We start from the raw sequence: 24,748 nt of genomic DNA, 5'->3' as shown, positions 1-24,748 counted from the left end.
GCAAGCAGGACCATGTTTGCCGAATAACCCATCTACTTTTGACTTAGGAACCGTTTGTCATTGTGGCCTTGACCTTCAAATATCCCCAATCACAATCTTGGGATATTTAGTTGTGCAAAACACACAAGGAGTGTTTTGTGTTCAGTGACCATCCAGTGTCCACTTCTTGGGGACCTCGTTGCTTCTAATGTCATTGTTGCGCTTTGACTGGCATTTCGAAGTTGGGAGACCATGAAACATGAAACTGAAGTGGATAACAACTTGTTGTCATGAGGTGTCCGTGCTACTTCTTGCCCCTTTAGCAGTGAATTTATGTTAATTATTATCTACACCAGAGACCATGTCATTGTACCCGCAGGGCTCGAAACATTTCTTTCGCCCAACTTGTCCCGCAGGGCAAGTAGATACTATTTTGTACTCTTCCTGCAATATTTGACCTGTTAAATTAATAACGTTTTATGGTCTGAGTCCTTATTTACGGCAAACAGTACCAAGTATGTTCTGCCCTCTACCTTCATCTCCGCCCATTCTACTTCCTCAAACATGAGTCTTGAACAGTTCAGTTTTTTCTTAGTCATATTGTTTTTTAGAAGTTTTGCTGTTTTCGGCCTGTTTGTAAATAAAATCATTTTTTTGTCGTTAACACCACTATCCCCGATCAAAAAGTTCCGTATGTCATCAATTTCCCTCACAAAATCACCACCTCATTTGGCGAAAACGGCTACTATTCGTCGGGCGAAAACGGCACCGTTTTTAATAACGATAAGAACGATTTATGTAGTAGTGTATATGCTTCATTTACATGCTTTATTATGTTATGTTGTGTGCGATTTAGTTGATTGTCATTGTCCTGTCTTCCAGTTATTCACAGTTAATCTCAGTTGTAACATATTGTCATCTTTTCCACATTCTTTTTCACAAGACTGGTCTATGTACCACACAGCACTGTGTTAGCAGCTGAGTCGGGGAGAGGTCACCATCTCTGTATCTTTGTCACACGTCGAAGATCTCATCCTGTTGAGATGTGGAGGACTTCCTCAAATAGGTCCTGTGTTGGCCTTCCTGAACTTGTTTTAACATTTCACAATTATTGGTGTTTGCAAGTCACCATGTGAGTTTACTACTCATCAACACGAGCGATGGGGTGGAATTTTCCGAACCCAGAGTACCCAGGTGGGTTAAGCCAGGGTACCCAGGTGGGGTAAGCCAGAGTACCCAGGTGGGGTAAGCCAGGGTACCCAGGTGGGGTAAGCCAGGGTACCCAGGTGGGGTAAGCCAGGGTACCCAGGTGGGGTAAGCCAGAGTACCCAGGTGGGGTAAGCCAGCCCAGAGTTGGCATACCTTTGGTGTGAGGAGTGAGGTGAGGTGAAATTGGGTTTAACGTTGATTTAACCTGGCGTCCAAGATTATTGCACTTATATAGAGACATGCATGCATGTGTGTGGCTGCTTGTACTAGTCCGCACTGATGCCGATTTATAGTGCTAGCCCACTGAGATAGCATGCCGCAGTTGAACATGAATACCCCACTCAGCCACAGTATACTGACTCCGAGCCGACCAGTCCTTGTTTTCGCCCCTTAATGCCGAGCGCCAGACAGGGTAACAACAAGTACCATCTTTTAACGTCTTTTGGTATGACGTGGCCGGGGATCGAACCCCTGACCTTCCGCTCTACCACTAGACCACAGAGGCGGTCGGGTGTGAAGAGTGAAAGCTACACCCACAAGTCTATCCCACCACAAACACAAGCAAGAACTACAGTCAGAGGTGAAATGGGTTGAACATGGCGTTCCAAGATTATAGCATTTATATAGCAATGTGCATGCATGTGTGTGTGTAACTTGAATACTGTTAAAAGGTGTTAAACCCAACTCACTCACTCAGATATGCGAAGGAAACACAAACACATGGTCATGTTTTACATAATGTGTTTATTGAATCGGGCTAGATGGTACACTGACAAGACAGGTTTATATTTACGTATCGGTACAGTAATGACAAATCTTCACGTGAGGGATCACCTCCCTCCGTCATTCATTTCCAGCACAGGCTTTGTACAACATCGTAACCGCATCCACACCGCAGCAGCAGACAATGTTCTACGTCTCTTGAAGCTAGCTACACATAACACCTTCCTCACAACTGGTGCGCTCAGAGGAAATATACCTCACACTTCTAATCCTTGAATTATTAATGGTCAATTCCTCAAATAAGGACAAGGTTCATCTAATCTGCTGTTTGAGAGTGCTGGTACATTGGTGGTACATTTTCGGTACATTGCTCCATTATTCAGATATTTACCTGTTTGTTTTTATGGATGAGCAGGAGAGATACCATTACATCCATCAATTTCATCTTCAGATCTTAATTGTATGTTTACAGATGTATAATATTAGATGAAATTAAACACAAAGTCATTTCGTGAAGAAGAGTAATAGGTATAAAGCTTAAGTTTCATAGAACACTTTTGAGGTAGGTTGACTTTGCAGGAAGAAAACAACAAATGCTTTAATTGTTTACATGTGAACGAATGTTTTGTATCTAATTATTTTTCTTATTAATCTAAACTGAACAGTCCTCAAATGTATGTGAATCAGTCTCTCTCTTTAATTTGTGTCCTGTGGTTGGAAACTCCTGACACAGGAAACTAAAGAAGTGTTTCACATTCCCTCCGAGCACCTGTTGTGGAGGGTTTCTATTCTTTTGGCAGTCACTGAATCTGTTCATAACCAGAGGCACACTAATATGTACAGCCAACATACACTAACATGTACATCCAACATAAAGCTACAGGTATAGGACTTTTCAAGTCAGGTAGAAAATGATAAATGATATATCACTTGAGAAAGGTACGGGTATGTGGAAGAGAGACCCTACAGCACGACCATGTTACAAGGCGTATCTGGTCATCTTGCAACAAGAGCACACACACATTCCTCACACTTATCAACAGTCTTAAATTTACAACATCAACACCATTAGCATTGACTGGGAGATTTACCTACTACACGTAGTGGTAGGGTAGATGTTTCCTTGGTCAAATGTACCAAATCACATTTAAAAAATAAAAATCATGAATGACTGGATGGTTCTGATTCTAATCCAGAACTCAAACCTGCATTAAAATGACTGATCCGATACTATCATACACCTGCATTTGCTCAAGTTTAGGATTTGACGTCCATTGTCGGGTGTTTGTGGACTGGTCATGCACTGATACAAGGCCTGTCCTTGACGCTGACACCTATATACACACAAGGCGGAACTGGCCTAGCAAAATAAAATAACTATGCCAACTCATAAATGCTGGGTTTATTAGTTCAAAAGAAACAAATGCTGAAGCCACCTTGCATTCAACACAAAAGTCAAATAAATTATATTAAATCTCCCAAGTTTGATAAAATATTTTGGGAAAAAAATCTTACCTGTCATTTTGCGTTAATATTTGCGTTACTATGGATACCACCACATGAGCACATTATGCTTGTATTATTTGCGCATGTTAGCATACCTGAGTGAACAAAATCTCAATGTTGAGTCTCACACCCGACCTTTCACCAAGTACAGTGACCTTGAGGAAGGGAAGATGTGAGAATCAAGACTTGTATGAAAAAGCTAAGCTAAAGACAGCTAAATGACACTATGTTTATGATCAAGTCAGTAGATATATTGGCACAATATTGCAACATTCATCAGTTATGAAATAAATACAGGCACATACAGACACTGATGAAATCGATTAATAAACTAGACATGATTTTAAAAATTACACTAAACACTGTGCCATGTCTGATAATAAACAGTGAAGGGACCCCTATCAGTCAAGTTGGACTGATCATGTAACTGACGGATCAGTCCACCCTCCAGACAGGGGGTGTAGCAGGTAGCATCTATACAGTCTGCATACTATATAAGCATAAACAAGGTACATTCACAATGTCTAATGATTCTATGTACATGAACCTGCACCAACTGAAATCAATGACAGCCTTGGCGGCTGGTGACAACATGTTATTGTTCTGTACCTGACATAATCTGTCATCTTATTATGCAGGCAAGCCTTGACCTAAATGGCGAAATAGCACAAATAAAATAAATCACAATTTTATTAAATTACTACAATATATTTCACATGAAAGAATTTTTCCTGCTCTTTCTAACAAATGGTCACATGATTTCAAAGGTCATGTTATACCGCCAATAAAAGGTCAAGGCTTCTACAACAGAATATCTTCTACAGTGCTGCTAGCAGCTGCCATCTACGCTGAAGCAGAGTAGGAGCAGATAATACAGACATATTGCAGACTAAATGCTTGCATTGGTAAACATAACTCAACCTACCACTGGATTTCATACCCCATCTGATTGTTGGACACAATGTCACTAAGCTCGCAAGCTTCCATTGAACCATGATTTAGATTGTACCTTTTGCTTCTTGACTTGGTGGCAGAACACCACCAGTGATCATGACAATGAGCTTTTTCCGATTCCATGTCAGCAGTATCAAATATCAGTTTTATCAAAATAATCTGTCATAACAACAAATATAATTAGAAAACATTCTAAAAAAAACAACGTTAAAATCCTTTTGAAGCTAAAACCTACAATAAGAATACTTCATTGGGTGAATGAGGTGGCCAGTTCTGCCATCCAAGTAGTTAATGAGAAATCCCCTCCCACCTCCCCGCTACAGGTTGAGTATTATAACAATCTCCTGAGATGACTAAAACAACACTGACGTTACACATAGCTGACCTCAGTCAGGTGCTCGAGTCCACCATCATCAGTCAGTCACTGCTGGTATCCACACATCTTCCTCCACGCAGATATGCAACAACTTTGGAAGCCACATTCTCAGTCCAGCGACACCCAGCTTTAACCTTGAAGTCACTGTCTCCTCATAAGGCATAAATGGCATTATCAATAATGCATGCAGATTTAGTGTCCCACCACAAGTAAAGCACTGATATTTCAAGTTGCTAGGGTACAAATTTCATCCCCAAGATTTCTCTTTCAACTGTTACACTGGTATGTGCAATATTTCAAACAATGCTGTACAATTGAAATTTGTCAGGATTCACATCGCGATCCTGACGAGAAGAATCAAGAAACGGCTCCACGACCCCAAAGTCTGTTCAAGGCAATGCATAGTTCTTAAACAATAACAATCCCCAACAAATTCGCACCTCCTTTGTTATTTCTCAAACTTCCTACAACGCCTCTCTGAGATGGGGGAGAGCTTATGGTGGGATGGAGGGAGGCTGGCTGCGGTACGCAGGCTGGGGAACGTGTGGGCGGGGCTGCTTGTTGCCACTGGATGCGGTGACGGGTGGCGGCGGCTGGTACAGCGGCGATGTGACATTCGTGTCCTCTATATGGTCATCGTGATCAAACTGAGGTTGTTTATGATTCACAGGAGGGGTGGAGCCTTGACTGTCCCCTCTCTGATACTCTGGAGGAGGGCAGGGGGGCTGCCCTTCCATTAACAAAGGCTTGCTACTATCTGTAGGCTTTTCATCAAGTTCATCCTGGAATATTACGGGCACTCCCTTGTTTACGAATGTGTTCTGGTCCTCAAGGTTCATCTTCCCCTTCCTCTTCTTCCTGTACAGGATGCAGGCGATGAGGAGGGCCAACAGCAAGATGGCCACAATCACGACAGCCGGCACCACTGTCGTGATCCAGATATCGTCCGATTGCCCACCACCTGCAGATCCTGTCCTCACGCCCTCAGTCGAGGTTGGAACAGGTTCCGGTGTAACTGGTGGGTCTTCATCCTCTGTTGTCTCGTCAGTTGTGTCAGTCCCATCGGGTGATGATGGTTCATCTGTGTCGTCTTTGGTGACTGCCAGGACGGGGAAGTTGGGGTCATTTTCACAAGCTCCGAGCGGAACCACTCCGACGCCCTTCAAGTTAAAAGGTTTCATGCCCCGTGTTGCTTCTTTGCTCAGAGTCCCATCCTCCTGAACAAACTTGGACATCATCGTCTTTATCTGATCGACTGGACAATCTGGGGAGGCAAGATTTGTGTTGGTCCAAGATACTACTGTTGAACCTTTAGTGACTCGGTTCATTTTGAAATTTTTCGCATTTCGCTCACCGTTCAGCTTGGCTACTTTATTCATAAAGCTGATCTTGTTTTCAGTACTGCTAGAAAACTTCTCGAAATCATAGTCAAGAGTCATACTGACTTCGTGGTTGAGTTGACCTGTTGCTGACCTTGGGTCTGGTATAATGGTGATGTTGAAGGTGTTCTTGGCAACAGTGTCTGCTTCATCTGCATTAAAACCGATCATGTTAAACGTGTGTTTACCGATGTTCGCCTCCATTGGTAATCCCTGGATCAGCTGCTTCCTGGAGTCAAACTTGATCCAGTAGTCAGGAGGAAGCACAGTTGTGATGTTGGCCATGAGAATGAGTCTCAGCTTTCTCGTATTTCCTACTCTGCAGTCATAGAATGTATTATCAGGAATCTTGTACCTGATGATTTCTCCTACAGAGAACAGCATGTTCTTGATTGGCTCCTTGACGACAGGCACTAGGTCTTTGCATGCTCCAGATTCTGGTTTTCTTGTTGGAGCATTGGTAGGCATTGGCATTGACTTTGAAGGCATCACATCCGTCATCACGTAAGTCTTGGTTGGCAAAACTTGTGTCTTGGTCATTGGTTTCTCATCTGGCATGACAACGGAAGGTTTCATGCCACCTGGCACCTTTGTGGACATCACGGGCGTTCCTCCTTGCCCTGGGGTGGCCGTCTTCTCCATTGGTGCCATTGTCTTGGTTGGCTGGATACCGAATGATGGTGAGTAAAGTGTTGGCACAGGACGTGTCATGGCTTCCTGATCTGCGCCAGTAGCTCGGATCGTGTCAGTTGGACCTCTGATGGGCAGGGTGGGCGTGACGGCGGGGGTAGCAGTGGGTCGTACAGCCTGTCTCTTCCGCCTCTTGTGTTCCTGGAACCTGCTGTTTGTGACGTGCCAGACATGGACTGGGTAGCCAATAGCGTTGGCCATGACACCATTGCTGGAGTCAGTCTCCACCTGTTGGAGGGCCTGCATATGGTCCTGTTGTACCCTGCCACACCCGACCAGCCACGACACGAAGGATCCTGGCGTCTGTAGAGTCTTGGCATCACCTGCACCAGACACAAGAGCTGAGGCATCTGTCAATGGCTTCAGGCCAACCTGGTTGATTTTCACCATATCCTCAGCCAGGTTCAGATGAGATACAAATTTCGTGAGGAAGTCAAGTCTTTCCTGTGCACCCAGATTATCGATATCAACATCAACAACAATGCTCACAGCCGTCTCTGGCTCGGATCTTTTACAACGCACAGTTTTAGGACCGCCTTCTTTAAATCGCAGAGTTGAACCTGTTGCTGGTCCAGCATCCTCATTCACAAAGATGGAGAATATGTCCTTGGCTTGGTCACCATTGTGTCCGACAGCAACCACCTCGACGTAGTACTGTCCCAGGTCACTGGATGTCGGCATCCCCTGGAGGAGCTGCTTCGTGGGAGAGAACACCAGCCACCGAGGCAGCGCGTCCTTGCCAGCCTCTGTCACCTGCAACACAACAGAAGACTTATAGATTATAATAATAACAATGATATGCATTTATAATGGGCGAAATTCCAATCACCAAGTAAATGTTCATAAATTACACCCGTCAATGGATCAGTGTGCACTCAATTTTCATTCTTAGCTCCCTGGGGAGTATACAACCCAAGGTGCCTGTGAGGCGCTAGCAGGTTAACAGCCACATTACCATCTCATCCTACCGGGTACCCATTCACTGCAGGTGAACAGAGGCACATTTCAAACAAAGTGACTTGCCCAAGGCGACGTACACCACATGTGCAGCATGTGCTTCAGTGTGGGCCAGGACCGAAGCCCTAGAAACTCAGGGATGAAACCGCTGAACTAGTATGGCTTGCAACATTGTACAAGATAGCCTTGTATATTTCTTCAGTCATAAGGGTGTTTAACAGACAGCAATAATGTCCTAGTTGTGCAAACCAGTGATATATTTACTGTGCAGAGTTGCACTCCTTCATTAGCCACGCTAACCCCTAAAGTATCTCATTACCACGTTATTCAGCAATGTGGATACTGTACCTATTTTTCTGAACCATCATTTTCACTGATATATTCCTGATAAAGGGAAGAATTTACAACTGGTACCTACTGTATATATACTACTCAGGAGAAGTTAAGGAACACCTTCATATTACTGTAGTGAATCTGTCAGGGCAGTAATACTATAGTAATACTAACTACATTGGAGTTGTGTATAGAGGCCTGAGCAAATTAAACATTGAGTGAATTATTATTCTCAGCACATTTCTTATACTACACTGCATACATTATGAAACACTTGACTGAAAAATTCCACTATCTGCATTTAAGACATGCCGATTCAACTGAATTTCCATACAAAACAAAAGCTGTACTTGAAATATATCAGTAACAATTCTGCCTTCATCTTAACCACTCGAATACAATGTAGCAATGAAAGCAAGACAATCAGCACTTGTACATAAGTACAGCTTCCACTTGTGAAGTGGCCAGGAAGCAAGTTCTTATGCTGATCTCCCAACAACTACCTCCAACAAGAGTAGCACTATAAGAGGCTGCTGTTGGATGTCGATGAACAACTTCATCTTGCATGTCAGTTACAACTTGGGCAAATAGTGACACACTGCAGTATATAGAAAACCTACAAATAATAAACACAAACCCAGGACTTTGGTGAGACACCCCAAAAAACCTCTTTGAAAACCATGATATAAATTATTTCCTGATCAACTCAAAATTAATCTTCAGAAAGTGAGGTTTAACCCCATCTTGAACAGTAGTTTTTCATGATATCATGACACGGCTGATGTGGGAGGAAAGCTTGAAATGATGCATGTGTATGGTGCTGATTAACAAAGCGAGTGAGTGAGTAGTGTTTTATGCCGCTTTTTGCAATTTTCCAGCAATATAAGGGCGGGGGACACGAGAAATAGGCTTCACACATTGTACCCATGTGGGGAATTGAACGCCGGCCTTTGCCGGCTGAATAACCTAGATAGCTAATCAGGGCGAACTGATATTCAAATCCATGATCACAGATTTCTGGCCACCTTAGGGATGCAACTCACGGCAATTAATGACCTCCTGTTAGCATATATGCAAGTAAATCATGTTTAATGCTGATTAAGCAATTCTGCAACAAGAATAAATACTAATGATTTATATGCACAGACATCAAACAGTTAACATTTACTCATCCTTGGTGTTTGTTTTGTTCTGCCACCCTCAGCAATATTCCAGCTCTAGGATGGCAGTCTGCATCAACCAAGTCAGGGGGCCAGACCACCCGATCCCGATAGTTGCCTGTTACAGAGAGCATGGGTTGCTGAAGACCTGTTCTACCCCGGATCTTCCCTAGTTCATCCCTGATGGTTATATGACCGAAGGCGTTGTGATGTACACTGTTTGATGTGTGTGGTTTCTCCAGCTGTGACAAAGCACGGAGGTTGAAGGACGTGAATGTGTGCACCTTGAGCAGCCTTGTCACAACTCCTGATCATCAAGCTGGAATGTTTTATCATCACAGCCAGAACAAAGGACAGATTGTCAAATCCTCCCCACAAACAAACCAATGATTCAATTCCAAGATGACATGTGTATGAAGTCATTACAAATCTCAGGCTTCAATTTATTTCTATTTCGCTCCACTGCTCCGACTTGGCTCAGCTGGGCAAGCATCTATGACGCCCACAAACCATGTGTGGCAGGAGACTAATTTCAAAGTAATTTTGACGCATCATGATTTCTTTCATGTTGCTTCCTACTCTGCCAACAGAAAACACATGCCAGAATAGGAAATGATCTTTCTGGACGAAGCCTTTGAAACACACAATGAAATGTCGACAAAAGTGGATATGTTTTTATTTCCTCTCCAACCAACATGGCCGCCTCCCCTGTCCCATGGCATTGCGTGATGGGTTTGCCTATACTCGGCGTGCCACCATAATCTCATTACCGACGACTAGCAAACAAAATGTCAGGAGTCCCAGAAACGAAATTTGACAGAGAATTGTCACAGTGGGCCCAACATGGCTGACTTAGAATGTCTGAGTGGAAATTGATCAGTGAAGATGCTCACATTGCAAGACGCGGTTCACTGGCAGATTGTGTAATTTCAAGCCGAAAACTAAAATTAAATTGTCAGTTCCTTGACAAAGTGATGGAAGAGGCGTAGACGTTGAAATGTCAGAACAACTGGTTACACACGCTGCATGGGCCTGCATGTGTTTTAGTCATGTGACCTTTAGCCGTGAGAAAAAACATGTTGTTTAACTCAGTCAGCAAAATGTCAGCTATCAGAGCTCCAGATAGCTTTTGATTATTTGGTGTATTTTACCCATGGGTTTGATTTTTAGCGTTTATTCAGAACTCTTAGAAGGTGTTCAATTTCTTTTTACCCATGCCTTACACATGTGTATTTAACTTGAAAACCTGTTTCCTAACAATCTCTGTCATTATTTAAAACCAAATGAATAGGCCTAGTATAAACGTTTTACTGAATATAACTGTCAGTTATCGAATTTTGTGATTGGCTGATACATACTTGTTTTCTCTAGTAGTTGTGACATACACAACAAACATGGAAAGTGAAACCTCCGTGAAACTGACCAAGCCCCCATCAAGTAAGCCCCAAAATTATATAAGCTCAGACACCTCGGGAAAATAAGAGACAAATTCGGAATAAAACCCTATCTAAAAGTAACCACCACTTTCGAACACCTCAAAGCAGTTACAAGGCTAAGACTCACAACCTTCATATTAAAAGAGGAAGATACTTTAACACTCCAGAAGAAAGAATATGTAACTTCTGTAATATTAACGAAATAGAAGATGAGGAACAATTTCTGTTGCGATGCCCTCTCTACAAAGACCTGAGACTGGAACTAAATTCATCACCCGCCTTAGATATGCACCCAATATCAGGATTAGGATTAGGATTGTTTTAAAAAGTTATTTTCCTAAATTCAGAGGTATTTTAACATTGGATGTCAATGTTGCATTCAATCCAGTGATGTTAAACTAAGCACTGAAGCCTCTCCTATGATGGTGCTGTAATCAGTGGACTACAAGTGACCTCAAGCCATGACATTAGTTCCTTTTAACTACAACACCATGACTTGGGAAAGGTATAATTCAAATTTGGGTATTTGTGCTGACATTTGTTGCAGACTTGGGACCGACTACGATCTCTGAGCAGGCTCAGATAAATCTCAGAGCATGGCCAGCTTGGCTAGATTCTCCAGGAAGTGGTCTGTGCCACATACAAGACATCGGATCATCACGCTCACACGTGTATTTCGCCACCTTACTTTGTATTCAGTGTTCTTGTCATGATGCCACAAGCCATGCTGCCATCAATCCAAACGGATGTCTCAAACAATCATCTAGCAGAGAACACAATACTCAATTCACTTCTCACTATCTTCTCCTACACATCTGTTTGTGCCATGTTCGTGTACGTTGTTTTATTTATGAGACTGAAAACAGTATCTATATCCACCAGTCCAAACTGTACAAATGGGCAGCAGGTATATAACAGGCTATACCGGTCGGTCGGTCGTATCTCCAGCTTGACGTGTGCTACGGAGGTTATTACCGGCGCTATCTTTGGTGAGTCAGGCTGATGCACTATCCTCTCCACACGTGTGCCAAGACGGCATTCCAGCCCATGTGAGCCAAGCTGTTTACGAGACGTTGCCATTGAGACCAACTCCTGCACCTCCCTACAACTGAGTGTACTTCATAATTATCCAGCGTAGAAAAGCAGGTTGTTTATCAGTTCTACACTGAGGTAAATGGGATGTTTTCAACATCAACCTAACTAATCTGCACTCCTCGGATGACTGTGCAAGGAAGTTGGCAAACAAGTTCCATTCTCTTGTAACTACGTCGCTGCCATGATGCAGCTTTGGTCAAGGTCACATCACAAACACTGGGGAGACGAGGTAGCCCAGAGGTACATGTGTCTGCCAATCACCCTTAAGACCCTGGTTTAAGTCCCTACATGTGAAATCCATTCTTGACAGTGGTAGAAACCTAACATTTTTCGTCTACTAGCCCTAAAATGATAACACAAAGCAAACCCCCCAAAATGGCAGATTTCTACTTGTCCTAATGACACCTAAACTATAGGGCTGTTGGGCAAGGACTACAGGACGTTCTTACTCTGCATGATACAAGAATAAAAAAAGCACCTCAACATGTTTCTCAGACACAGGGTACAATTTTCACTTGCCACTTGCCTTCCTGTAAACTCACATGCTTAAGATTCATGTTAACTGCTCCCGATTTGACCAACTCACAGAACACTGTACCACAGTCAAGGAAGTGACTTTCCGACCTATCTGTACAAATGCTAATTTCAAATCCCTCATGATACAACTGGAATATTTCTAAAAGTGAATACCAACTCAAGTGATCGTCAGTAGATATGGTAATATGCAAGCCAGGATTACTGGAACACAAGGCACATCTCTAGATTCAGGCCAGTATATGTCTCTAAGACTTGCTGCCAATGCCGACTTCCTTTGGCACCACCTCTTTCATTCCAGTCATCGGTACTATTTTTATAGTTGCTGACCTATATATTGCCAATTATAGAATGTTTTTCTTCTCGTGGTGTGTTCTATTGTTGTATTTGAGCGACGTATTGATCAAATCTGGAGGACACGACTCTCCTGCCATGTTGGGGGGAGATTTGACAGACAGCTGACCACATCTGGGTGGAGGAAATTATTGGCTTTTTTTCATGAGCATTACTACAAAAACCTTTTAGCCCAATTTTGTAGAATATTTTGTGACACTGCTAACACATCACTTTTATGACAAGGACCACTCTAAATCTACAAGTACCTCAATTCATTAATACATACTGGCAAACAAACTCTAATAAAAAACTGGAAAAAGGAAAGATTAGTGTTGAAACTTGAATAATCACAAATCTTTTAACTATTCCCACTAGGAACTATTTTTAATAATTTAGTCGCTAGGCGTATTCATTCACTTTGCACTTGTTTTTGTAATCATAGCTCCAGGAAGCTGACAATAATCAGAGTCCAACCAGAGGGAAACCTTAAGAACACATCGAACCGTCAAAGAATCTGCCGAGATGTCTGAAGCCTGACAAGTCTGACATTCGCCAGCTTTTTCTATCTCACATGACCAGTAATTATTTTCATTGCCACTTCTAACAACACAGCTTGTTGTTCAACTTGGGTGTCGGCCATGTTGGCCAATTCCCCAGAGTTTGTGACATAACCCACCGAGCTGTCTGAACTAGGTGGTCACTACAGCGGGGACACTACAACAATACCATGAACGCAGTTGCTGCTACATAGATGAAGAGCGTGGGAATTGTTTTTGTCAATCATGTCAATTGCCAAAGAAGGAAAGCAACTGTTTCTGTTATGACACCAATGTGCAGAAAGTAATCCCTGCATAACCACTCACCACCATCAAGTGTGTTATTTCTTTCAGACATTTTGGCATATTTGCTCGAAGTTACTTCTCCGATATTTATCGATAATTGATCGATATTTAGCAAATGATTATCGATCTCTATGATCAGTATTGATAGCCACCCCCACAGCAAAGTCAGAACTAAAAGAGCTTCATTTTTATCCTCTCAGATCACTAAGCTGCCAAACATGCCTTCTCAATTCATGGCTGACCTTTCCCCCCTCACAAACAAGTTTAATTCACAACTACAGCAGCATATTTGGTCCAACAACAACTGGCCTCCATCGGATGCTGGGGGATCTGCTGCCAACGTAAACAACGCACCAGTAATGGCCAACATTAGTGGGACGAGAACCATCAGTTAGTCAACCTTTACCCTTGGAAATAAAAACCTAATCAAAGTTTATGACTTGTTTCATTGTTCAGGTTTACTCAACAAATCAGGTTTGTAAATACGATCAACAAGTTTCTTGGCCCTGATTCGGAATGTTGGAAATGCATTATAACTGTTTACAAAAAGTACAAAATATTTTTGTGAACTCGTCATCTGTCCCATATATGCAAATATACAAGGTGCATCTTCCCTTATCATCTTCACATCATCTTTTCTGAGTGAGTGAGTGAGTGAGTGAGTGAGTGTTCTACACTGTAACAGGTACCCTGTTATAATCCCCTCTCAGCAGTGTCTGTGGAACTGTCAGGAATGCTAAATGGGGTCTTTTTTCTGCAAAGGCATTTATTCTGCCTTTTCCAAATTAGTCATCATGGATGAGTGAGTGAGTATGGTTTTACGCCGCATTTAGCAATATTCCAGCAATATCACGGCGGGGGTCACCAGAAATGGGTTTAACACATTGTACCCATGAGGGGAAATCAAACCCGGGTCTTCAGCATGACGATCGAACGCTTTAACCACTAGGCTACCCGACCACCCCTTTAGTCATCATGGATACAGATGGGTCACAAGTACCAAGATGGAGATTCAAACCTGCACCAGCCGTGTGTTGGTGAACACACTGGTCCCTGAACCAACCCACCACCTCCTTACCATGCTTACTGCTTGGTTTCTAGTTCCCCAGACAAGGCAGGCTATTTATATGTCATTATCAAGTGCAAACATGCAGTTAATTAACTAATTAACCTATGCAGGCTTCAGCGATAAGGAAGAGTGATCGTGACATTTACAGCCGGTCTAGCAGTACACCTTCAGTTCCTTTCTGCGTTTCAAGAACTGACTGAAATGTTGTAGAGAATATTTTCCTGCTCAATAAAAATAATAAAAAAATTTTAAACAATTTAACAACATCTTTAATTACACTATGTCAGGAAACGAAAACTGTTTTCAGCCCTGAGGATGATGTTGTAGATGAGCAAGATTACTGAAAATACTTCATAGGGTGTTATGTTTCTGTATGTCAATAGTGAGTAATTGTTATCAGTAGTTTAACTATCAGGAGCTGAGTCAGCGATGCTGGGGAGTCCAAAATGATACATCGAACTCCAAGTCCTAGCCTTGCTCCAAGGCTGTACTGAATGATAAGTCAATGGGTGTATTGTAATTCTAGCCTTAGATGAAAGAGTACATAGTCTGATCTTGGTGTCTTATGGGGTGGGTATATGTTTACACCACTTGATTGTGACTGGGGTCGTCATATTGTCTGGAATTAACCCTTTTGGAGAGTGTTGAGGGAGAGAGTTGGTACATAGTCTGATTTACAGGATGTTGGTGACTTACGGGGATAGGTATGTGTTTACACCACTTGATAGCCACTGGGGGTGTCGGTCTCAACTTCTGGGAAATTTGGAGATTGTTGGGGTGGGGAGGGGGGGGGCGGGGGTGGGGTGTGTGTGTGTCAGTGACAGCATAGGGGAATAGCTTCTCCCCGTGGGTGGGCACCAGGGTGTGTCAGTGACGGGACATGCCTCCCCCTGACAGTGAGTGAGTGGGAGACACTGATACACTCACAGCTACAAATAGCCAGCACTCCATGCTCTCCAAAATGTCAGATAAGCCTAATGGGATGGTATTTGAGGATCTGATTTATATGTATAATGTGAGGGAAGAACAGTCACCCAGTGCTGGGGGATGAACAGTCAGTTTATTGTAATATTTCCTGCACAAAAGACCTCAGAATTAGTGCAGTCAGGTGACCTGGAACACTGAATTGTACACTCATGACACAATGTCAGGTAAATGTGGGACGAAGCAACCCACATCACAGACTACCTTGTGAAGCCCAAGACTACCTTGTGAAACCCAAGACTACCTCGTGAAACCCAAGACTACCTTGTGAAACCCAAGACTACTTTGTGAAACCCAAGACTACCTTGTGAAACCCAAGACTACCTTGTGAAACCCAAGACTACCTTGTGAAGCCCAAGACTACCTTGTGAAACCCAAGCCTACCTTGTGAAACCCAAGACTACCTTGTGAAGCCCAAGACTACCTTGTGAAACCCAAGACTACTTTGTGAAACCCAAGACTACCTTGTGAAACCAAAGACATGGTATGGTGCCAACAAACCATCAGAATCAGGATGAATCTGGATTTAAACCTGTAGCCAACAATTTTAGCATTTTAGACCAATCTTGAAACCTTAATCTCCACATATAACCCATCTACCTGTGCCTCAATTTTTCAAAACCTATCACTCCATCCCTGAACCTCCAGTTATCTCCCTCTGGTCCCCCTGGGTCCAGGTGACCCTTTGCTCGTCCCTGACCATGAAACAGAACACTGACCGGAATGATCACAATGTGGAAACTCTTGCCGACCTAGTAAATTACACCCTGTCAAATTCCCTGATCCAGATTTAATCTGGCCTATCAGAGGACTGTTTTAAGTACCGGCTTCAGGCTTCAACCAATTATCTGTACAGGTTCCAGCTTCTAACACTCCTTGGGTTTCTGAGATGGCACGGACAGCCAGCCTCTGTTGGACTTTGTTCACACCTCCCTTTGACACTTGGTGAGCTGCTTCAGACCTTATCACTTTAACATATCCAACACTACCCTGCAAGGTGGCCCACTGACCAGCAACACTACCCTGCAAGATGGCCCACTGACCAGCAACACTACCCTGCAAGGTGGCCCACTGACCAGCAACACTACCCTGCAAGGTGCCCCACTGACCAGCAACACTACCCTGCAAGATGGCCCACTGACCAGCAACACTACCCGGCAAGGTGGCCCACTGACCAGCAACACTACCCTGCTAGGTGGCCCATTGACCAACAACACTACCCTGCAAGGTGGCCCACTGACCGGGCAACACTACCCTGCAAGGTGCCCCACTAAACAGCACCACTACCCTGCAAGATGGCCCATTGACCAACAATACTACCCTGCAAGGTGGCCCATTGACCAACAACACTACCCTGCGAGGTGGCCCATTGACCAGCGAATCGCGGCGCCTTAGACAACTGGGCCACCAGTGCCCCCCTCCATGGCTGTACTGAATGATAAGTCAATGGGTGTATGGTAATTCTATCCTTATAACAGGCAAGTCTAGATATGTGGGTCTAAGGACCCCAGTCTCTTATAGGGACAACTTGTTCTTGTGATTTACATAATCTAGATATTATGATTCAAGTTAATAATGTTTGTCATGGTCTAGTTAGAGACTTCTGCAAGTCTAATTCCTGAAGTAAGTGTCCTGGCTGCTGATGACACCACACCTCTTGTCAACCTCTCGTCCAGACATCATCTAGACAGTGTAACACTGTCCGCAGGCTGCCCATCGTATAGACAGTGTAACACTGTCCGCAGGCTGCCCATTGTCTAGACAGTGTAACACTGTCCACAGGCTGCCCATCGTCTAGACAGTGTAACACTGTCTGCAGGCTGCCCATCGTCTAGACAGTGTAACACTGTCTGCAGGCTGCCCATCGTCTAGACAGTGTAACACTGTCTGCAGGCTGCCCATCGTCTAGACAGTGTAACACTGTCTGCAGGCTGCCCATCGTCTAGACAGTGTAACACTGTCCGCAGGCTGCCCATCGTATAGACAGTGTAACACTGTCCGCAGGCTGCCCACCGTCTAGACACTATAACACTGTCCGCAGGCTGCCCATCGTCTAGACAGTGTAACACTGTCTGCAGGCTGCCCATCGTCTAGACAGTGTAACACTGTCCGCAGGCTGCCCATCGTCTAGACACTATAACACTGTCTGCAGGCTGCCCATCGTCTAGACAGTGTAACACTGTCTGCTGGCTGCCCATCGTCTAGACAGTGTAACACTGTCTGCAGGCTGCCCAGGCTATCAGGCCATCACTATCAAATTGTCACACTTAAATCAGCTGCACAAGTTCCTGTTTTATTGAATCGTGTTAATTAGACTATGTCTGGACAAGTGTAAAGTAAGTCACAAAGATAGATGCAATGAATACCAATCTCCCGTCAACTTGTACATACAGATGTTTGTAAACAAACATCGTACACAAGTAACAGAAATTAAAAAACATCTCAAATATACAACACCTGGTCAATACACTAAACCCTGATTTGTTCAGCATGGGACAACTATGGATACAGTACTTGTGAGACCAGCCTAAACTTGCACAAGTCTCTAAGGCAACAATCATTAGTTTAAATAATAAGTTCTAGATTATGTAAACAATAAGATTAAGTTGTCCCTATAAGAGACTGGAGTACTGTCCACATATCTAGACTTGCCTATTAGGAGGACAGAATTACTACACATCCATGGACTTTTTTTTCAGTACAGCCTTGGAGCAAGGCTAGGACCAAGTATGCAAGATCATACAGTGGGCTGGACCAGAACAAGGGAAAACCAATCCACCTTTCACACCAATTTCAGGCTCAAGCACTCTTTTAGTCAAAACAAATCAGACAAAGCGACCAGGATAACGCCCTGGCACCTGATGCTAGTTAGTGCCTAGTCAGGTCGACAAGTCATCTGGAAATATTATACCTGTGTTGAGCACGTTGAGAAAAGGTTGTTTGGCAGCAATATGACAGGGTCTCTACAAAATCATGAGTGAGATCGTGAGTGGTCTTAAGCCGCTTTTAGCAATATTCCATGTGAAGAATCCAACCCGGCTCTTCACAAACGCTTTAACCACTAGGCTACCCCATCGCCCCAAGTGTAAATTATCCAGATAATCCAATGATTGACATCATGAGCAATGACCTATGCCACCAGGGTACGATGACACCATCAACCAAGACTCAAGTCGGACCCACCCCTTGATGCAGTTCATTGCACAGATTTCTAGTGATATATCCTAACCCAGAAACCATTAGGTAGAAAAGACAGAAAAAGAAATTAATCTCATCAAACTGTCCCAATGATTTGGTTTAATCCCAAACCATGTAAACCATCAAGAATTTCATGGATACTCTCTCACAAACCTCTTATTTCAGCTAGATTTTGTTTTAACACAAATACAACATTGACACAGATATGTCCACAGATTTACATTTGTTATCGTAAGCCAAGCAGCCATTTTTGTGACCTGTTCACTGATCTATGTCTAGCGAACAGCTGTTCTCCTCACGTTATGACAAAACGTGGGAAGGTTCACACAAGCTTAACACAATGGCATTGTCATGATGACTATCATGAATGTATGCATGACCAAACCGATTTCCGAAAATAAAATAAAATGCTTGTTGAATAAAACATGAGGCACAATCAACTGCTACCAATAATTCCAATGTCCGACCCACGCTGTAGGATAGATTTACGTCTCAAAATAATTAATATATGCATCTGAATGACGATAACCGGCCTAAAAAATATGTGTCATGTTTTATTAATACTGATATTCTCTGGAATGAAACACCCAAGCTGAAGGAAATAAGGCCTAGTGTTACACCATGTGTGTCCCGATGTTTGGAAACAGTGTTACACCATGTGTGTCCCGATGTTTGGAAACAGTGTTACACCATGTGTGTCCCGATGTTTGGAAACAGTGTTACACCATGTGTGTCCCGATGTTTGGAAACAGTGTTACACCATGTGTGTCCCGATGTTTAGAAACAGTGTTACACCATGTGTGTCCAGATGTTTAGAAACAGTGTTACACCATGTGTGTCCAGATGTTTGGAAACAGTGTTACACCATGTGTGTCCAGATGTTTAGAAACAGTGTTACACCATGTGTGTCCCGATGTTTGGAAACAGTGTTACACCATGTGTGTCCAGATGTTTAGAAACAGTGTTACACCATGTGTGTCCAGATGTTTGGAAACAGTGTTACACCATGTGTGTCCAGATGTTTAGAAACAGTGTTACACCATGTGTGTCCCGATGTTTGGAAACAGTGTTACACCATGTGTGTCCAGATGTTTAGAAACAGTGTTACACCATGTGTGTCCCGATGTCTTACTAGAGGTAGCGTGGAGGACAAATAACATGGCATATTAATCTACCATTTTCTGGCATTTATTAAATATTAAGCTTGAGATTTAAAATAACCTTTCATTTATCATAACACTGAAGGTGTCCTTTTCAGAGGATATGGATTTTGGCTGATTCTGACAGATTGCTCAAGAAAAGACAAATGTGACCATCCGGAGAAAAGGTCCCTTATGAGTGCTAGGATACAATGTAAGACATCATAAAGACGTTTGGTGTCAACATACAACAGTGAAGATAGCCATCTATCTCTGTTATCAATATGAATTGAAGCTTGTGAATTACACTTTTGTGTTCTGAAGATGCTGTAGTCTTAAAATATAATGAAAATTCAAAATGTGATTTTTCACCCATAAGGTTGGTCACGCTTGTGTACAAACTGGTTTGAAGATGCATCAAAGACGAGACACAGGTTACACAACTGTAGATGCTGCATTCCTACCACTAGCCATGTAATACAGGTTTGTAGGAACCAAATCTATGATAAAAATTTAAGGACCACGATCCTTTCATATTACTCCAGTTAATCTGTCGCGCTATGAAGAACACCACACCCTCCTCCGCAGCCAAGTCCTCCCCATGCACTGACAGCAACATGGGAACATCTTCAAGACATGACTTATTGATTCTAAAACGGTCAATATCACATGGAACTAGGCTAGAAAAACACCCACAAGGAAGCCGAATGTGATGACCAAATATGGATCCAATAAAAACTATTACGGCACAGGGTGCAATTAAACATAGCCTTTATTCATGTCCGCGTTGGTTGTGTGGAATACGCAAGTGTATAAATCTGATAGCACCCTGAGCAGGGAATAACCCACAAAGCCATGATTACTTTTCATACTCATGGTATCTTCTCTTATATGATTCCGTGTTTGAAAACAAGCAGTACACAAGGTTTTCTCATCTGAATCCAAGGTTATGACAAGGATCCCTTGAATGCCAATTCCAAGGCTATTCTGACTTCCAAAGAGGTAGGATCAATGGAGGATTCTAAACCGAGTGCCCTTTACAGGCAAATTGGGAAAAACATGTTTCTTTGTTCATTTTTAAGTCATTAGATTCAGAGGTAATAGCATTCATTGCCATTCAGGATTGAATTAAATTGTAAAACTGTGCTTCCCCTTTAGTGGTGTCATCAGCGAAATACAAGTCACCTCCACAAAGCCATAATTCGTTATTACAGTAATCACATGAATTGGTATTTGTAATTCAAGTTACACCATCATTGCTGGCATTTGCTGAAGTCTTGGAGCCAAGCCTCTGAGCTGGTCTAGAAATGTCTGCGGAATGGCACTATTTATTGACATAATTGTTACTCTATTAAATAGGTCATAATTCAATATCTAGTTAACTGATGTAACTGACCGACACGTTTATTCAGTATAACCATTTCCAAGTAGGACTGGTTTGCTGGGCAACATTTCCAAATATTGCCATGGCAATACAGTTAGTCCCCGACGGGAAATTTATTTAAGTCACGGATTAAATTACATTCATGCCTCATTATGCTAGTTAGGAACACCCATTCTTTTACTATAGCTAATCCTTCATGGTAGATCTAACTAAACAAATTGGGTGTTTGTAACTTCTTTTGAGTAGTATATAACTAATAATCACTGTTTACATTCCATGCAACAACCCTATGAGAGACGGATACTAAATAATATGAGGTGAGGAGAAATGGGGTTTAGCGTTGCGTCCAAGATTTTTGCACTTATAGAGTGACATGCATACACGTGTGTGTGTGTGCATGTGCGTGTGCCTTTGTGTGTGTGCGTGCTTGTACTAGTTCAGACTAATGCCAATTTTATAGTTCTAGCCCACTGAGATACTATGCTGCAGCTTAACATGAATACCCTACTCAGACACAGTATACTGACTGAGCTGGCCAGTCCTTATTTTAGCCCCTTGATGCCAAGTGCCAGGGTAACAACAAGTACCATCTTTTAAAGTCATTTGGTATGACGTGGCCAGGGATCAAAACCCTGACATTCAGCTCTCCAGGCAGATGCTCTACCACAAGACCACAGAGGCGATCTAAATAATATGAATTCATCAGTGAGGTATATAATATGATATAGTATGATACACATTTCATTTTGAGTGGATCATTACTCTTCCCATTAGGGTAATATTACAACAAACAGACCAGTGGAGACCAACAACAATGTCTGCTGTTGTATCAGGAGAGAGTCACTGTGTTGGGGATGTGACATGTTTGAGAGAATGGTGACATGGCTGGCACAAAACCAGAGACACAGCTACACACTGACTCCCAATTAATCAACAACGTATGGCTGTATCTCTCCCAGGTTTATCAAAACCAGGTCAGAGAGGTCAAACAATTTATACCCAGCGTGCTGCATTATATCAGGGTTCTTTAGTTCAGGCAACAAATTAGCCCTGCATTAACCACAGCTTACAGGCGGCACGAACTATTGTAGGAGATTGTTATGAGAGACTTAATATGAATAAACTATATATCCTCTTACCGACTTAGATAATGTAAAGTTATATGCAGCATATAGCTTGTATACTACATCATAATCTATATTTTAAACTGTTTTGTAACAGAAATTAATAATTTAAAAGAAAATTACTTACTTTATATTTGAGGTCGTTTCCTCTGAAAGCATCATGTGGAATTGTGTAGTTGAAGAAGTGTCCGACTGAGGCCGTCGTATCGGCAATACCCCACATCAATGACACTGACGATTCATCACCAGTTCTAGATCCAACGCCATTTATTCCCAACAAATCATTGGAATCCACCACACTGACACTGCAATGTCCTACACCGACCAGCATGAGGCTGACCATCACAAACATCATGGCCATCTTGCTCACTGACGCACCACCACACATTGACCTGACCATATTCCCAAAATCACAGCGATGTTCTATCATAGTAGTAATCCACAATTTGTAGCAACCGTTACAGCTAATCCTGGAAACAGAATCGCTTGTATCCTTCTCCTAGTCCTGCTCAGCACATCACAAGGAGAATATCACCTGAAACACAAAGACACACGTTAATACAGACAGAGGTCTGCCAAGAAATGGCACATCGGAAACAGTTCAGTTATTCATGTGAGTCAATTACATTGATCAGGAATCTGTAGGTTGAAGCCTTTGCAGTCATAACACAAACACTCCTGACTGTACGAACAAATTCAGCTTCCTTCACCTGCTGCCATAGAAAAGAAAGTTAATCTAAATAACAGCACTTCGTCCCATCCCAGCCCGATTAAAAGCCAGCAATTCATACAAATATGTTTAAAGTTAAGCTGACACTATCGTATCACGTTTCACCAGCACCGACTTCCTCTGTGTTCTAATGACATTACGTTGCAACCTAAAAGGCACCCCCTCTCGGGCTCTTCCCTCTCCGGAGCCAAGAAGTCAATCAGAAAAAGAGCGGGAAAGAGCAGACGTCAAAAGAACAGATGCGGCAGACGTACATCTGGCCAGATGTCGACATTCAATGTTACGAGTGGCTGCCGCAGGAGGCAGACCAAACCCTACTTACCGAGTATGCAGGCATGATGCAGTCAAAAAAGGAAATGTTTGTCATGGTTACGCACCAAGAGGAAGCTCAGGCGAACATATAGCCACATGCCTCTCACTCATGGCTGTGTGCCTGGCTACATGACAAGATATGCCGCTCGGCAGGTCCAACGACTCCATTGCAATCATTCTTCATGTTATAGCCGCTGAACAAACTGTCAAGTTAGGGGGCTTGCTACAATAGCTTTTGATTTTCTTATGAGGTCATATGACCAATATTTATAATGCATCCCTGGACCCTGTTTCTTGTAGACTTTCAAACCTTGGTGAGATGAGCTGAGAGTACACATAGACTGGCATCATCTTGGGCGTAGCGCTCACATTGATGCTCTGCTCTGCTAGACTGGCTCCAAGCTGGGGAGGTGGGGGTAAGAGATCAGGCTAAATAAACAGGCCAGGCAGGACAGCAACTGAATCAGTTAAATGATCTCCGGGAATTGACAGACATAGTCAGCTGTACAGGAGATGAGATTCTTTACAAATAAACACTGGTCAGTCAAGACATCGAGTGGTCAAGACAGCCCAAGTGGTAAAGACCGGTATCATTGGGATATTGTGGGGAGGGAGGGAGATTTGAGCTTCCCTATTCACTCTTTACCCATCTTTATATTCAGGGTTACTATCCGGCAGTTGATCACCCTGGACATGAAATAAATCTTTGACCACATGGAGGATTTATTTCTAATTTGATAATGCGATCAATCAGATATTTATAGCCCTGACACGGATGAATAATGAACTTTAAAACAATGCACCACAAAATTAGACATCAAAATGCTAACTGCTAACAGGTAATAAGGACCGAGTTTGTAGGATCAGAAACTTCTAGACATCCACCTTCAGCATATCTCGTGATGTGTGTGTAAATAACTCGATCCATAATAGATCAGGGAGCCCACATTACACAGCGTCACTACAGTCAAACTGTTTAACCATCCAAGAGATAATATATCAGGTTCTACTGAACCCCAAATCAAACAAAACATAGCTATTACAAAACATACCTAAATAATGTATTATTTTCCTCATTACTATAATGCAGTCTTTCATATTATATCTTATAAATCAATTTTATATTAATCTTATTTTGTTTTAATTATTACTCAATATTTATTTCAATATGTATTTTAATACGTATTTTATTATTTATTTTAAAATCTATTTTAAAATTTAATTTAATTTCTTATTTTTATATATACTACTCAAAAGAAGTTAAGGATCACCTGATTCTTTCATATTACAATAGTTAAT

General features: G+C 42.5%; 1 protein-coding gene across 10 annotated transcripts in view; it reads right to left on the bottom strand.

The window, feature by feature from the left end:
* Nucleotides 1–1,922: 1,922 nt before the first annotated feature.
* Nucleotides 1,923–24,748, bottom strand: part of LOC139446228 (dystroglycan 1-like) — a 59,357-nt gene continuing 36,531 nt past the window's right edge. For 8 of the 10 annotated variants that reach the window (XM_071227572.1, XM_071227568.1, XM_071227565.1 and 5 more), the window contains 2 exons: nucleotides 22,535–22,942; nucleotides 1,923–7,569 (listed from right to left, as the gene is read on the bottom strand). In XM_071227572.1, coding sequence (XP_071083673.1) covers nucleotides 5,242–7,569; nucleotides 22,535–22,837 — 2,631 coding nt within the window. In that variant the 5' untranslated portion in view covers nucleotides 22,838–22,942 and the 3' untranslated portion in view covers nucleotides 1,923–5,241. Of the gene's footprint in view, nucleotides 7,570–22,534; nucleotides 22,943–23,033; nucleotides 23,119–23,277; nucleotides 23,391–24,748 lie in introns of those variants that run through there. The other 2 variants (XM_071227570.1, XM_071227566.1) reach the window with 2 other exon arrangements.

This window comes from Haliotis cracherodii, unplaced genomic scaffold (genome assembly GCF_022045235.1).
Source record: "Haliotis cracherodii isolate W230 unplaced genomic scaffold, xgHalCrac1.p SCAF_6, whole genome shotgun sequence".
Taxonomy (NCBI): Eukaryota; Metazoa; Mollusca; class Gastropoda; order Lepetellida; family Haliotidae; genus Haliotis; species Haliotis cracherodii.
Note: the sequence above shows the minus strand (reverse complement) of the source record. Positions and strands in the feature narration are given on the sequence as shown.